Raw genomic sequence first — 13,977 nt, 5'->3', positions numbered from 1 at the left:
CATTTAAAAGCTAACAGTAAGGCAATAGTTAAAGAATTGGAAAAGGGAGATGGTGAATATTTGAATAAAGCTATCAAGAATAGAATAAGATAATGGAGTTCAAGCTAGTAGTAAAAGGTAAATTTGGAACTGATGTTAGCATTTTTCTTTACACTGTGATAATGTATGTAATATTCTGCCAGTAAGAGTGGTAGAGGCAAAATCTCTGATATTTGCTCAGAAACGGTTTCCAGAATAGGAGCAATTTAGGATCTTTTTGGATGGGTGAAATTAAATGCAGTATGATGCGTACATATATCTTTTAAAGTTAGAAGGTACATAATAAAACAACTTTTTTTTATTTAATGAAAGTGAGTTTTTTTTAGATATAATGGCATAGACCACAAGAACAACGACATAATGCTAAAACAATACAAATCATTTATGTGGCTGTAGCCAGAATATGGTGTTCCCAATCTGAGAAAACTAGGTCAGGAAGAAGTTTAGTTTATGTAGAGATTACAAAAACAATTTATTGCAATATTGTAGGGATGAGCAACTTTAGTTATAAGAGTCTAGAAAAACCAGGTCTCTTTTCAATGGAATAAAAAGATTAAGAGGATGTCTGATATAAGCATTCAATGTTATTAGAAGTTTCAATATGATAGGGTGTTGGGAGCAGTGTATAAATTCAAGTTTAATGTGTATTTGTGTGTTAAGAAAAATGGAACACAGTTTTATTTCCATTTAGCTTTTTTGTGAATGTGGTGTGAGGAAGTCTAGAGAGCTTTCTAACAAAAAGATCAGGTTTTGGATTTGTTGTGTACATACACTTTTAATATATTTTACAACCCTTGAAATGAAGAGATGGGTTACAAAGGTTTAAAGATTTGGGGGAAAACACAAAGTAGAAAAAAACTGTTGTTGCCCAGCAGCAGGGATGCAGTAAAATATAGAGACACACAAAAACATAGAAAAGAAGTTTATGTCAGAGAGAGAAGACAGAATAGGTCGAATGGGCACCCTCTGCTCCTTGAGAGTTCTAAGTTCTCTGACAAAAAATGTTGCAAGGTCACCAGGGTTAGAGTTTAGGGAACTTGTGTTTGATCTACAGATGAAGTAATAGTGAGTTCGTTTTGTGTGTCTCAGTGAGAGATACCATCTGGGTAAAAAGCAGCCAGAGAATGTTCAAAAATCTATCAGAAATTGTTTGCAACTGGATCAGCCCAAGTAAGATACCTTGCTATAAAGATTGTGATAAATCTTCACTGGATTTTTGTGTTTGTAAGGATATTGCTGGGATAAAAGGAATAGAAGGAATTTGAATCATTTTCTGGTGTTTGGATTAAGTTTTTTCCAACTCTTTCATCTAGTATAGTTTTTTTATTCCTTGTTTAATAATTATTTTATTCTTTATGTTAATAGTAAACTCTGTGAATTTGTTCAATAAATTTCTTCCAAGGTTTCTAAAAAAGCAAAAAACAAGTTAAGACCTTCAAGCCAGGTTTTAATCTGGGCCCTGACTTGTCTAGTATTATAAACTGGGATTAAAGTTAAAGTTTATTTATTAATCACAAGTAAGGCTTACATTAACATTGTAATGAAGTTACTGTGAAATTCCCCTAGTTGCCACATTCCAGCGCCTGTTCAGGTCAATGCACCTAACCAGCACATCTTTCAGACTGTGGGAGGAAACTGGAGCATCCAGAAGAAACCCATGCAGACACAGCGGAGAATGTGCAAACTCCACGTAGACAGTGACCCAAGCCGGGAATCGAACCCAGGTCCCTGGCGCTGTGAGGCAGCAGTGCTAACCACTGTGCCGCCCCCTCAAGACAAGGGGAAAAAATCTATTTCCACCGTTGGGTGTGTAAGTGATGTAGAAGGCAAAAAAAGAAAGGGAGCAATAAGGACCATTTATTTTTAAATGGAGTACTATGGGGAATTGGAATGCCTTACCTGGAAAAGTAGTGGAAACCAAATCTGTAATTACCTACATTTTTCTGTCAATGGCAACGTTGATTTATTTAATCTTAGTTTTATTGTAAACTCTTCCTCTTTGGTGACCAGTCACTGATGAGTATGATTGTCCAACTAAGAAACTCTGTGTCACTGGCCATGTGTTCTACGGGTCCTTGCGTGGCTGATGAGCCCAAGCCACATCTCTGACTGAACAATTGGCAGTTGTGTCTGAGAGGTGGAATTGGTCCTTGGACTTGAGATCTCTGGCTTTCCTTTCTGAGACCCCTTTCCAGACCTCATCTTGCAGTCAGATATTCTCGAAGAGTTGTGTCCATTTGATCAAGCGGTTCCTCCAAATAGGTTTCTTCTGAGCGAGAGTTTCCAGGCATTTCTTTGAAGCATTTCCTATGTCTTCCTCTTGTTTGGGTGCCTACCTTGAGCTGGGCGAAGAAGATTTGTTGTGGAAGTCAGGACTTGAGCATTCTAAGCATGTGGCTGGCCTAGCAGAGTTGGTTTCGGATGACCATGGCCTCAATGCTAGTGTTCTTGACTCCTTCAAGAATGTTGATGTTAGTGTGCCTGTCCTCCCAGCTGATGTGGAGAATCCATCTCAGACAGCATTGGTGGTATCACTCCACGGCCTTCAGTTGGCATCTAAAGGTCCAAGTTTATGAGCATATAGAAAAATGAGGAGGATGACTGTCTTGTGCATGAGGACCTTAGTATCAGTACAGATGTCACAGTGGTCAAAGACTGTCATCCTTGAGTGTTGAGGTTGAGGCTCAGACAATTCTTCAATATTCTTCTGCAAAGGCATCAAGAGTGACTTGGTGTTTCTCTTTCAAGAGAGTAGAGATAGCGTTGTCATCTGCATACTCAAGTTCTACAAGTGATGCCAGTGTCGTTTCTTCCTTGAATATCAATCGGTTGAGGTTGAAAAGATTTCCGAGCATCCTGTCAATGATGTCCCCTCCACTGGGAAGCTTGTTCGTGTCAAAATGAAGGATAGTCGTAATAAAGATGGAGAAGAGGGGTTGGGTGATAACACATCCCTGCTTGACTCCAGTCATATTTCTGTCATGTTTTCTCCATTCACATCTTGTTGTGGAGGAGTCAGAGGATGTTGATGAATTTATTTTTCTTAATTTGTTCAGGGGATGTGGACATTGCTGGGCCACCAGCATTTATTGCCCATTTCTTAAACTGAGTGATCTGCTAGGCCATTTTAGAGAGAATCAACCTCATTGCTATGGATATGGAGTCACATGTAGGCCAGACCAGATTTCCTTCCTTACCAGACATTAGTGAACCAGATGTGGTTTTATGACAGTCAGCAACAGTTTCATGGTTATCACCAGACATTTAATTCCAGATTTCTATTGAATTCAAATTTCACCAAGTACCATAGTGGGATTTGAACCCAGATCCCCAAAGCATTATCTTCAGCCTCTGGATTACTAATTCAGTGACAATAACCACTACACCACTGCCTCCCCACCTCCAGACAGCCAGCCTTTGACAGAGTCTTCCATAGCACTTCTCAATTGATTGAGTCAAACGTCTTGATCAAATCAATGAAGGCCATGTAGAGTGGTTGATGTTGTTCCTGGTATTCCTTTTGAAGTTGTGGAGTAGTGAAAATTATATCTTGTTCCACTATTTGGTCAGAAGCCAAGCTGGCTTTCCAGAAGGCAGAGATTGGAAGAAGGTGGCTAATGAGGATTTAGGCGATGATCTCAGCGATAGAGAGTAGAGAGATTCCTCAGTGCTTTCCACGGTCTGTTTTGACTTTCTTGAACATGGTGGTGATGGTAGCGTCCCTGAATCTGGCAGGGATTCCTTCTTGCCCAGATTTTCAGGAATAGCTGATCGAGATTCCATGCATCCTGAGCTGATCCTCGCGTTTTCCTCTCCAGAAGAAGTTGTAACCACACCCTTCTTCCTTCAGCTGCCCTTCGCCTGTTCTTCAGGTCTCTTGCAGGCCAGGGATATCAGTGTTGAAGTGCCTGAATTCATAGGCAAGAAGGGCAGTTGCCTGTTCTGGCTGATTGTTCTGCTTGTTATCCTCAAGGGTCCACGAAGGTGAAAATCCAAAGATAGTTATTGGGAACTATCCCATTTATGAATAGCACTGACCTGGAAGTTAGAGAGTTTTTGATGGTGACCATTACTCATTGAATCTGACCACGTACGCAGATTAACACACACTACCTGAAGTTGCGAACTGTCTTTCACCACTATGCCACTGGCTGCGCAGTGAACCACCACCAGTGACATAAGCTGATCTGACAAGAATGTCCTATTTTCAATTCCTGTGTCACTGTAAGAAACCTCATAAAAAGTTAAATCTTGTTCAGTGAAATGTAACTGTTTATAATCTGGGTAAACTACTGCAGAACAACCAATCTGGCCCTAAAAAATATGTAAAATTAATAAAACGTGATTTACTTACTAATTTTCTGCTTCACTGCCTGTGAATATTCTTTAATGTAATTGACTGCTTGAATAACATGATGACATCACTGTAGCTTAATTCTGCTAACTTAACTTAGCTGAAAAATGCTACAATCAAGTTCACAACAAGAAAGTGAACGTTATGTGAACACCCTTCCTTCACCACTAGGCACAAAATCCAGATCGGGGGGGGGGGGGGGCATTGGGGCGGAATTTTGAACCCCCGCTTTCAGTAGGTGGAAAAACTGGAGCAACAGAGAATCCAAAGGCAATCTCAAAATGTCGCTTACACTGGCAGGATTTCCTGTTGAGTTCATTAACTTTATGTCGCAGAGTTTACAACAGGTCCTGACAGGAACCCAGCGAACAGTCCCCGCCAAGAGTGCACAGATAAGTACAGGCCTTAGGGGGAGATGGTCATGCCTGAGCAGTACCTTGGCACTGCCAGGGTGGAGGAGGGGATGGGGGGAGGGGGGAATCTTCCATTGAGTTGATCAGTGAGGGGAGGGGTCATGTGACCATGGGGTAGCTGTACAGTGTCGTTAGGAGGTTGTCCTGTGTCCATTGGGTGTCATGGGTTTCCCATGTCCGTGGGGTGTAGGCTCCATGTCTGTTGGGGGAGGGGGAGGTAGTTCTTTATTTATCATCTAATTTTTTTTGGATCGGTGCACGACCGACCTCTCTGGAGACAGAGTTGTTGAATGAGCCTGCCCTGCCAGCATGACATTGTGGGATCCACCCTTTTCCTTTATTTTTTCAAAGCGTTGGAAATGCAGTAGAAAACCTGGCAGGCAGCTGCCCTCCATTTTTCCTGCCAGCAAAAAATTATGCTTATGGTGTATGAATTCTGTACATAGACCAACACAGTGAAGCTCAAGACTGAAACTCATTACGTAAGATTGTGGCTACTAGCTAGTGTTGTGACTATAATTATATTGTTTAGTAATTTCTTTAATTAGCGCTCTTTGTAATCAATTTTGCTGTGCAAGATTAATTTGTAATAGGACCATCAAAACAATTGGGAATAAGCCTACAATTCCAAATATTTTGTTCATTTGATTTGTTCAGTTAAATACGTATGTTCATAGGTATTAAAAACTTGATAAATGACAAAAAATTGAAGGCAGCACTGTCTTTTATACCTGGGCAGCAACAGCAGTGCATTATCTTACTCAAAAATATAACAAAGCCTATGATCAAATAATGTGTCTATGTTAGAGAGAGAAAAATAGCAAGGCCATTGTGTTTGTGTATGGACAATATAGAAATAATTGGAAGAAATGTAGAAAAAAAAATTCCTTTGTAATTCCAGATACAAGATGAGCAAAACTGATATATATAAGATAACATATATTCATCAAAAATAAACAAAATATCTGGTCTATGCTGAAAAGAGCAATTCCAGCTACAGATGATAATGTCTCCAAATGTATGGGAGTAAATTCTGCATCATTTAGAGTTCTATATAGAAGGAATAAGTCAATAATGAACCAGATTTTGGCACTCTGAAACCTTCCTGAGATTTTATTATTATTTGGATTCAAATTAGTCACATCAGGTTACGCTATTAAGATTATTTGGTATGACTAGAAGTATTATTTGATATAATTATGTCACTTTCCACACTTACATGTTGCTGGCCAAACTTAAGTAGAATTTCTACAGCTTCAGTTCATAAATTACTCTTGGAGCATATGGTGCTTATTGTAAAAAAAATTTTAATTCTTGTTGATTTTCCTCCGTAAGATCATTTTCACAGAATACTATAAGCTGTTTGCAAATCTGTTATATTCCTGAATATTCTTATAATTAGTGTACTTGCCATTTTATATACAATTTTGTTAGAATAGTTCATGTCGCTCAGAAAGTTATCAAATAAATTGCATTTTACAGTATATTCTTGTATCCAGGAGAAAATGCTACAGTCCAAATAGATCATGATTAAAATCCGAATACAACTTCAATCTGTTCTTTCTAGATGTGGATCTTAATGGCGCAGATAATCCTGAGCAGACTGGAATTCCACCTCCACTTCCTGTTAAAGGCAACAGTGGTGATTATGGAACATTGACTGAAAGTCAAGAATTCGCCACTTCTATCACACCTCCCCTACATCAACCCAGGGTAACTATGATCTGAAGTTAACAAGCAATACTTCTCTGTTCTTTCCATAATCAATTTTTTAAACTGACTCCCCCCAGCCCCCCTCCCCAGTCAACACCGACATCTTCCCCCCCCCCCCCCAACACATACACACACACACTCCCCCCATGATCAGTGGCAACATCCCCCTCCCTGCCAACGCGATCAACACTAACTTACAATCCCACCAACCAACAGTCATTGCCAGCATCTCCTCCTCCCCATCCCAACCACCACCACTAATAGTCAGGGCTGGGTGAACCCGTTCTAAAGTCATGTTGATGAGGTTTGAAAATACGGCGAGTGGGGAATATATGGGGGTGGGGGGGGGTGGCAGTGTTAATGATGTTCAAACATATTAAAATACATTCAAATGAGATTTTTGCCCTTTATGTGTGAACCTCACTATGTCACCAGTGGGTGGGGAGGTGGGAAGCCAGGGAAAATCGCGAAACGCAATCTCTCTCTGTTTCCCAATTCTCTCCTGATTTTAAGTCTGTATTACCATTCGTTCAGATGGCGAATATGGGCTAAAATATCACCTCCTTACTACTCAGATAAATGTTCAATTTAGTTTTTCCAGTAACACTTTATCAAGTTACTGGAATAAAACTGTAAAGTTACAAGTTACTTGCTGATAAGTTGATATAAACAACCTTTATCAATGTTGCAAAAACAGTCTTAGATTAATTTCTTTAAATTTATTGAACTTACTTTTGAACAACTAACATTTAACAATAGTAGAAACTTAACCAAACTTCAAAACTTTCTCAATAAAATTGATTCTATATTTCGATAAATATATTGTCCACAATTTGCTGTTGTAAAACAGAGGGGGGTGTCAGTTAAATGCCAAATCTGTACAAAAAAGAGAGAAATAAAGGTTGGATTAAGAGAGAAGAAAGTGGCTGAAAGGAAAAAAATAAAGAATTATAACAATTTCAGTTTTTATATTTTTGAAATGAACAATTAAACTGTGAAGGAATAAGAGTTCATGCTTGTAATCATATACTTTCAGAGCCAGAGTAAATTCAATATTTATCACAGTGCTAAAAGGTACTTTAGAATGAAATAGACAAAATTTAACTTGCTCTGACAAATTTAATTCATATCTACTGTATAAATATAGCACTATCACACCATTCTCTGCCTTTCAGTGGTGAGACAGAAAGCAAGATGCTATTTTTGCAAAATTCACAGTGCAACTTTGACACCAGCATTTGGATTTCCATGTTTAACTGCACATCTACCCCTCATCTGAAGTTGTGGTTTCATTGCACATGAGTCCAGTTCTCACTGTAATTTTCAAAGTAATTTCTGAGTTAAATGTGTTCTGCATAATAGAAAAAATGATGACATTTAACAGGTTAAAAAGTAGTTATAGCAAACAGTTATAGCAAATAGTAAAATCAATGCTGTGCTTTATCCTGGTGTACTTGTAGCTTTGTCATAAATTGATAGCATTAAATATATTTAAGGCCATCCAGTGCTCAATATTCAATTTAAGCCAAGGTCGCTGTTAAAGATTCTGTAAATGAGAAATGAACAGCTCACCAAAGTGATTTTCTTTCCAACAGCTCCCACCACCTCTACCAAGCAAGACGCCTCCTCCTCCTCCTCCAAAGACAACTCGGAAGCAAACATCAGTAGACTCTGGGATTGTACAGTACTGACACTGTACCCAATACCAATTCCAGGCTACACAAAAGACAGAAAATGCAACCTGTCCATTCTTTTGCCTTTCAAATTGAAGGGACATAAAAAAAATTCACCTCATTTAGGTCTAAACAGTCAAATAAGGAGACAAAAAATATGTACTTTAGCCAACAGATTCTGCTGCTGAATTTTAAATATTAACTAATACATATAATATGCACATAAAATGTTAAAACAGCTGAAATGTTATATTTGAAACTTCTTTTGTGCTGTAAGATTGGAAATGTTGCTCAGTGGATGAAAATTCCTGGCATTTGGTTAGGGGACTGATGTAATGGTCTGGATTTTGTGGTCAGCAACAAAGTGATGTTGCTCATTACTAACTTGAAGGGAGATGTCTACAAAGATCTAACAATCTCAATGGCATGAATTTCATCCTTCCTGACATTAGTTTGAACTTGACAGCAAATAAAGAGTCCAGGTGTCCAACAATAGCGATAACATCAAATAGGGTAGGATGTGGAAGCCTTTCGCCTCATACGATGGTTTGTGCCATGATGGCCAGCTAAGCATTGCCTGTGACTCAGAAGCTTCAAGATGTACAATCCACTGGCCTCTGTTTTCTCTAGCCCTCTTCTCAGACAACTTTCATTTCTACTCTTCCAATGCCCTTCTAGTCTGCATTCAGAAATCCTGGCCATCAGTGACTGTCTCCCAGTTTTCAGTATCAATATCTGCCATCTTCATATCTCATTTACAGGTGCCCTTGTAGCAGAGGTGTGAATGCCTAGAAATCATGACCCAGTAGCCAGTTCACAATACAGAAGGTCTTTGCCTAGCATATATTATCCAAGTCTCACCACTGTGGAACAATGCACTGAGGACACAAGCTTGATAGACTTCCAGTTTGATATTTTCAGTCAGGTTGCTGTTGTTCCACACTTTTACTCAGCTTGGACATAACAGCTGTAGCTTTTGTAGTGTGTATGTTGATTTCAGTATCAAGTGACAGATTGTTAGTGATTGTGGAACCTAGATATGTGAAGCCATCAACCTCACTGCCATATTGTCAATGCTGATAGATGATGGTTTGGCAATATCCCATAACATTTGTCCTCCTGTTGCTGATGGTCAAACCAAACTTGTCATGGCTTGAGAAAGCCTGTCCATTTGTCACAAATTAACTCACTCAAAAAAGCAGGGAAAATAGCTAGATACATTGAAGAATTTTCGTAGCAACTAGCCAGGGAGCACTGATTATCCTTCATGTATTTTAATTCCTCAGCATAAAGTAAACATTTGGCACATCTAAAGTTGAAGTATGGTAAACATCAAAATACATCATTATATTAAAATTTAGCAATTTTGATCAGAACAGAACAAAAATGATTTTGCACAAATAGAAAATCAGTTATCCAGGGCGAGACAGGTTCTTCAGACAAATAAGGTACACCTCATTAGCAAAGTATAACATTTTAGAGGGTTTTAACAGTGTTATTACAGTGTAAACGGGGAATCCCTCATTTCCAACTGATTACAGTCTGCAGGGACTTCAGCAGTGCACCCTATAGAGAAGCGTAGAATCACTGAAAGCAACTTCTGGATTTCTGCTTTTAACTTCACATGCAAATATTCCAGAGGTTGTTGTCAGCTTCACAGGAGTAATGACAACAAACACTGATACTTTGACCATTATTACCACTGCAAAATCCGGGCCAATGACACTTGCGTTAGAATATATTACTTTTCTTGATTTTCAATTTAAATAGTTATTCAATAATTGATTCATTCTCAGATATGAAATTTTGCTTACTTTTTCAATAAGACGGGTAAAGTAATAGTCTTTGATGAAACAAATTACTGCTTTGTCCATGGAGTGTAATCATTATGTACAGAAGTATGTATATATATATGAAGCTGAAATTTTAAAACTCCTTTTATGGTGTCAACATTTATTACAATTGCTTAGTATAATTCTGCAAATGGATTTATTCCTAATAAGAGCTTTTAGATTTTGAAGCTTATTGACTGTAAACTATTGGTCATATTTTGCTAAAAGATCTTGTTTTTGTTTTATTTAATAGGGTCAAAATGGGAAATGGAATATGCCAACTAACTTTTTACAATTCTTTTGTTATGATTTTATGATTTCTAAAATGTAATTTTTAGCATTTTCTGTAATCATGATATGAGTGAAACTAGATTAATCAATTCACTACTGACTCCCAAAATAAAAACAAAAATGTTCAAAGTTTTAGTGGCTGAAATTTTCATTGTCAGTGAATTAGATTTGTTTTGTCTGCTTTATCCTTCAGTTAAGTGTCACCCTTAGTCTATTGTTAAACTTGCAGATGTGAACATAAGAAGTAGGAGCAGGAGTAGGCCATCTAGCCCTTCGAGCCTGCCCCGCCATTCAATAAGATCATGGCTGATCTGAAGTGGCTCAGTTCCACTTTCCTGTTTTCTCCCAATAACCCTTAATTCCCTTGCCTACCAAAAACCTATCTACCCGTGACTTAAATATATTTAGCGAGGTAGCCTCCACCACTTTAACGGGCAGAAAATTCCAGAGATTCACCACCCTTTGAGTGAAGAAGTTCCTCCTCAACTCCGTTCTAAACTGCTCCCCCCCTTATCTTGAGGCTGTGCCCTCTAGTCCTGCTGTCCTTTCTGAGCGGGAAGAATCTCTCTACCTCTCCTCTATCCATCCTTTTCATTATCTTATATGTCTCTCATCCTTCTAAACTCCAACGAGTACAGACCCAGTCTATTTGGTCTCTCTTCATAGTCCAACCCCCTCATCTCCGAGGGTTGGAAAAGTTGGTGCTATTTGAAAATCCAAATGTAAGATGTTTCTGATTTTGGTTTTATTGTTCAGAGTACACAAAAGATCAGGTTTTGCATTAATGAAGTACTTGAGTAGAGATATGTTTTCCAAGTTCATAGGTTCATGGATAAGGACAGGAGTGGCCCTCGGGTGACAGTGCTTAATTGGGCGAGGGCCAATTACATCTAAAGTAGACAGAAACTGGGGAATGTGGATTAGAAGAAGCCATTGGAGAGCAAACCTACGTCTAACATGTGAGAGGCTTTTAAAGATCAGTTGATTGAAGTGCAGGACAAGCATGTCCCTGCAAAAATGAAGGATAGAAATGACAGGATTTGGGAACCATGGATGACAAGAGAAATTGTGAGTTTAGTCAAAAGGAAGAAGGAAGCATACAGTAGGTCTAGGTCTAAAAACTGACAAAGCCCTTGACGAGTACAGTGAAAGTAGAAAGGAACTTAAACGTGGCATTAGGAAGGCTAAAAGAGGCCATGAAATGTTTTTAGAAAACAGGGTCAAGGAGAATCCCAAGGTTTTTTATGCATATATTAGGAGCAAGAGGATAGTTAGAGGAAGAGCAGGCCCACTCAAGGACAATGGAGGGAAACTATGCATAGAGCCTCAGGAAGTGGGTAAAATCCTTCATGAGTACTTTATTGGTATTCACCAAGGAGAAGAATATGACGGATGTTGAGGTTAAGGATAGGTGTGTAAACGCTATAGAGAATGTCAAAATATCAAAGAAGGAAGTGCTGACTATCCTAAATTGCATTAAAGTAGAAAAGTCCCCAGGACCAGATGGGATCTATCCCAGGTCACTGCAGGAGGCAAGGGGAAAAATAGCTAAGGCCTTAACAGATATCTTCACATCCTCTTTGACCACAGGCAAGGTTCCAGAGTATTGGAGAATAGCCCTTGTTTAAGAAAAGAAGCAGGGAATATCCATGAAATTATAGGCTGATGAGCCTGACATCAGTGGTAGGGAAGCTTTTGGAGAATTTACTGAGGGACAGGATATATACACACATGGAGAAAAGTGGACTAGTTAGTGATAAACCATGCAATTGGTTTTGGACGGGGAAGGTCACGGCTTACCAACTTGATTGAGTTTTTTGAAGAGGTGACGAAGAAAATTGATGAGAGAAGGGCTGTGGATATAATTTATATGGACTTTAGTAAGGTGTTTTAACAAGGTCCCACATGGCAGACTAGTACAAAAACTAAAATCACTTCAGATTCAGGGTGAGCCTGCTAGATAGATATAGAACTGGCTTGGTTGAGAAGAGAGCACCGGTAGAAGGGTGTTTTTCAGAATGGAGATCAGTAGCTAGTGATGTTCCACAGGGGTCAGCACTGGGACCTCTGTTTGTAGTATATATAAATGATCTGGAGGAAAATGTGGTTGGTCTGATTAGTAAGTTTGAGGATGACACAAAGATTGGCCGAGTTGCTGATAGTGCCACAGATTGTCAGAAAATACAACAAAATGTAAACAGATAGGACACAGGAAACCTTGGGCACTGAAATGGCAGATGGAGCTTAATCCAGACAAATGTGAGATGATGCACTTTGGAGGATCAAATTTAGGTGTGAATTATTCTTTAAATAGCAGAACCCTTAGAAACGTTAACATTAATGGAGGGATCTGGGCGTGCAGGTCCACAATTCCCTAAAAGTAGCAACACAGGCAGCCAAGATGATTAAGAAGGCACATGGCATGCTTGCCTTCATTAGCCAGGGCATTGAGTACAGGAGTTGAGAAATCATGTTGCAGCTATATAAAACCTTGGTTAGGCTGCAATTGGAGTATTACATGCAGTTCTGGTCATCATACTATCAGAAGGATGTGGAAACTTTGGAGAGAGTGCAAAGAAGGTTCACCAGAATATTGCTATGAGGAGAGGTTGAATAAACTAGGATTGTTTTCACTGGAAAGACAGAGACTGAAGGGAGACCTGATAGACGTCTACAAAATTGAGAGGTATAGACAGAGGCTTTTTCCAAGGGTGGAAGTGTCAATTACAAGGGGGCACAGCTTCAAGGTGAGAGGGGGAAAGTTTAAGAGAGATGTGGGGGGGTTAGTTTTGCACACAGAGAATGGCAGGTGCCTGGAACACATTGCTAGAGGATGTAGTGGAAGCAGGCACATTAACAACATTTAAGAGGTATCTGGATAGGTATATGAATAGGAAAGAAATAGAGGGATATAGGTCAAGTAAGGGCAAAAGGCTTTTTTTTAGTTAGAGTATCATGGTCAGCTTGGAGGACCTGTTCCTATGCTATATTTTTCTTTATTCTTTGTACTTTTTTATATATATGCAAACTATAACTAATATCACCTTAGTTAGAAGGGGACAAAACAGCAATTATAGAGAATGTTTAGTGCAGATAGATAGGCATAATGCGAAAACCTCCCAAATTATCCAGACGATAGCACGTGCATATCTTGATCAGCTGCTCCATTAGAGGTCAATAAGTTATACAAATTGGCAAATTAGTATCCCAAGAGTGAGTCAGTTTTCTTGACAGATTTGAAGAAGTTATTGGATTGGTTTTTCCAACTCAGCAGTAAAAAAGCCTTTTGGGTCTTAGTGGAAGAGAAAGCCAAGAAAGCCCAAAGTTCAGTAGAGATAAACTGTTGCAGTAATTTAGTAAGCTGGTTTCTGAAGTAGGTATGAGCTAGGAATATCTCTTAAGGAACATTGAAGAAAGGCTTCTCTTTGAGCTCAATGGACAATCCACCTCATTTTCAGAGTTGATTTTTCTTTTGCTCGTGTTTCTGCTCAAATTCATCCGCATGTGTAAAGTTTTCTGTAAGTTAATGCAATTGGACAGCACTTTGGAAGGTAATTGTTTTTCTTTCTTGTATTAAAACTATTCCCTGATTCGTTGAAGAATGGCAACCTGGTATAGTTCTGCTAAGTAAAAAGTCTCACAAGTAGTTCTGCTAATACAGC

General features: G+C 38.9%; 1 protein-coding gene across 2 annotated transcripts in view; it reads left to right on the top strand.

Moving 5' to 3' along the window:
- The window catches only part of dock1 (dedicator of cytokinesis 1), a 589,776-nt gene extending 579,329 nt beyond the window's left edge, over positions 1 to 10,447 (top strand). For both annotated transcript variants that reach the window (XM_080205635.1, XM_080205634.1), the window contains exons 51-52: positions 6,374 to 6,519; positions 8,115 to 10,447. In XM_080205635.1, coding sequence (XP_080061761.1) covers positions 6,374 to 6,519; positions 8,115 to 8,210 — 242 coding nt within the window. In that variant the 3' untranslated portion in view covers positions 8,211 to 10,447. The remainder of the gene's footprint in view (positions 1 to 6,373; positions 6,520 to 8,114) is intronic.
- The last annotated feature ends 3,530 nt before the right edge of the window (positions 10,448 to 13,977 follow it).

The sequence above is a fragment of the Carcharhinus amblyrhynchos genome, chromosome 17, assembly GCF_965287045.1.
Source record: "Carcharhinus amblyrhynchos chromosome 17, sCarAmb.v2.hapA, whole genome shotgun sequence".
Taxonomy (NCBI): domain Eukaryota; kingdom Metazoa; phylum Chordata; class Chondrichthyes; order Carcharhiniformes; family Carcharhinidae; genus Carcharhinus; species Carcharhinus amblyrhynchos.
The sequence above is the reverse complement of the archived record's forward strand: the minus strand, read 5'-3'. Positions and strand labels throughout refer to the sequence as shown.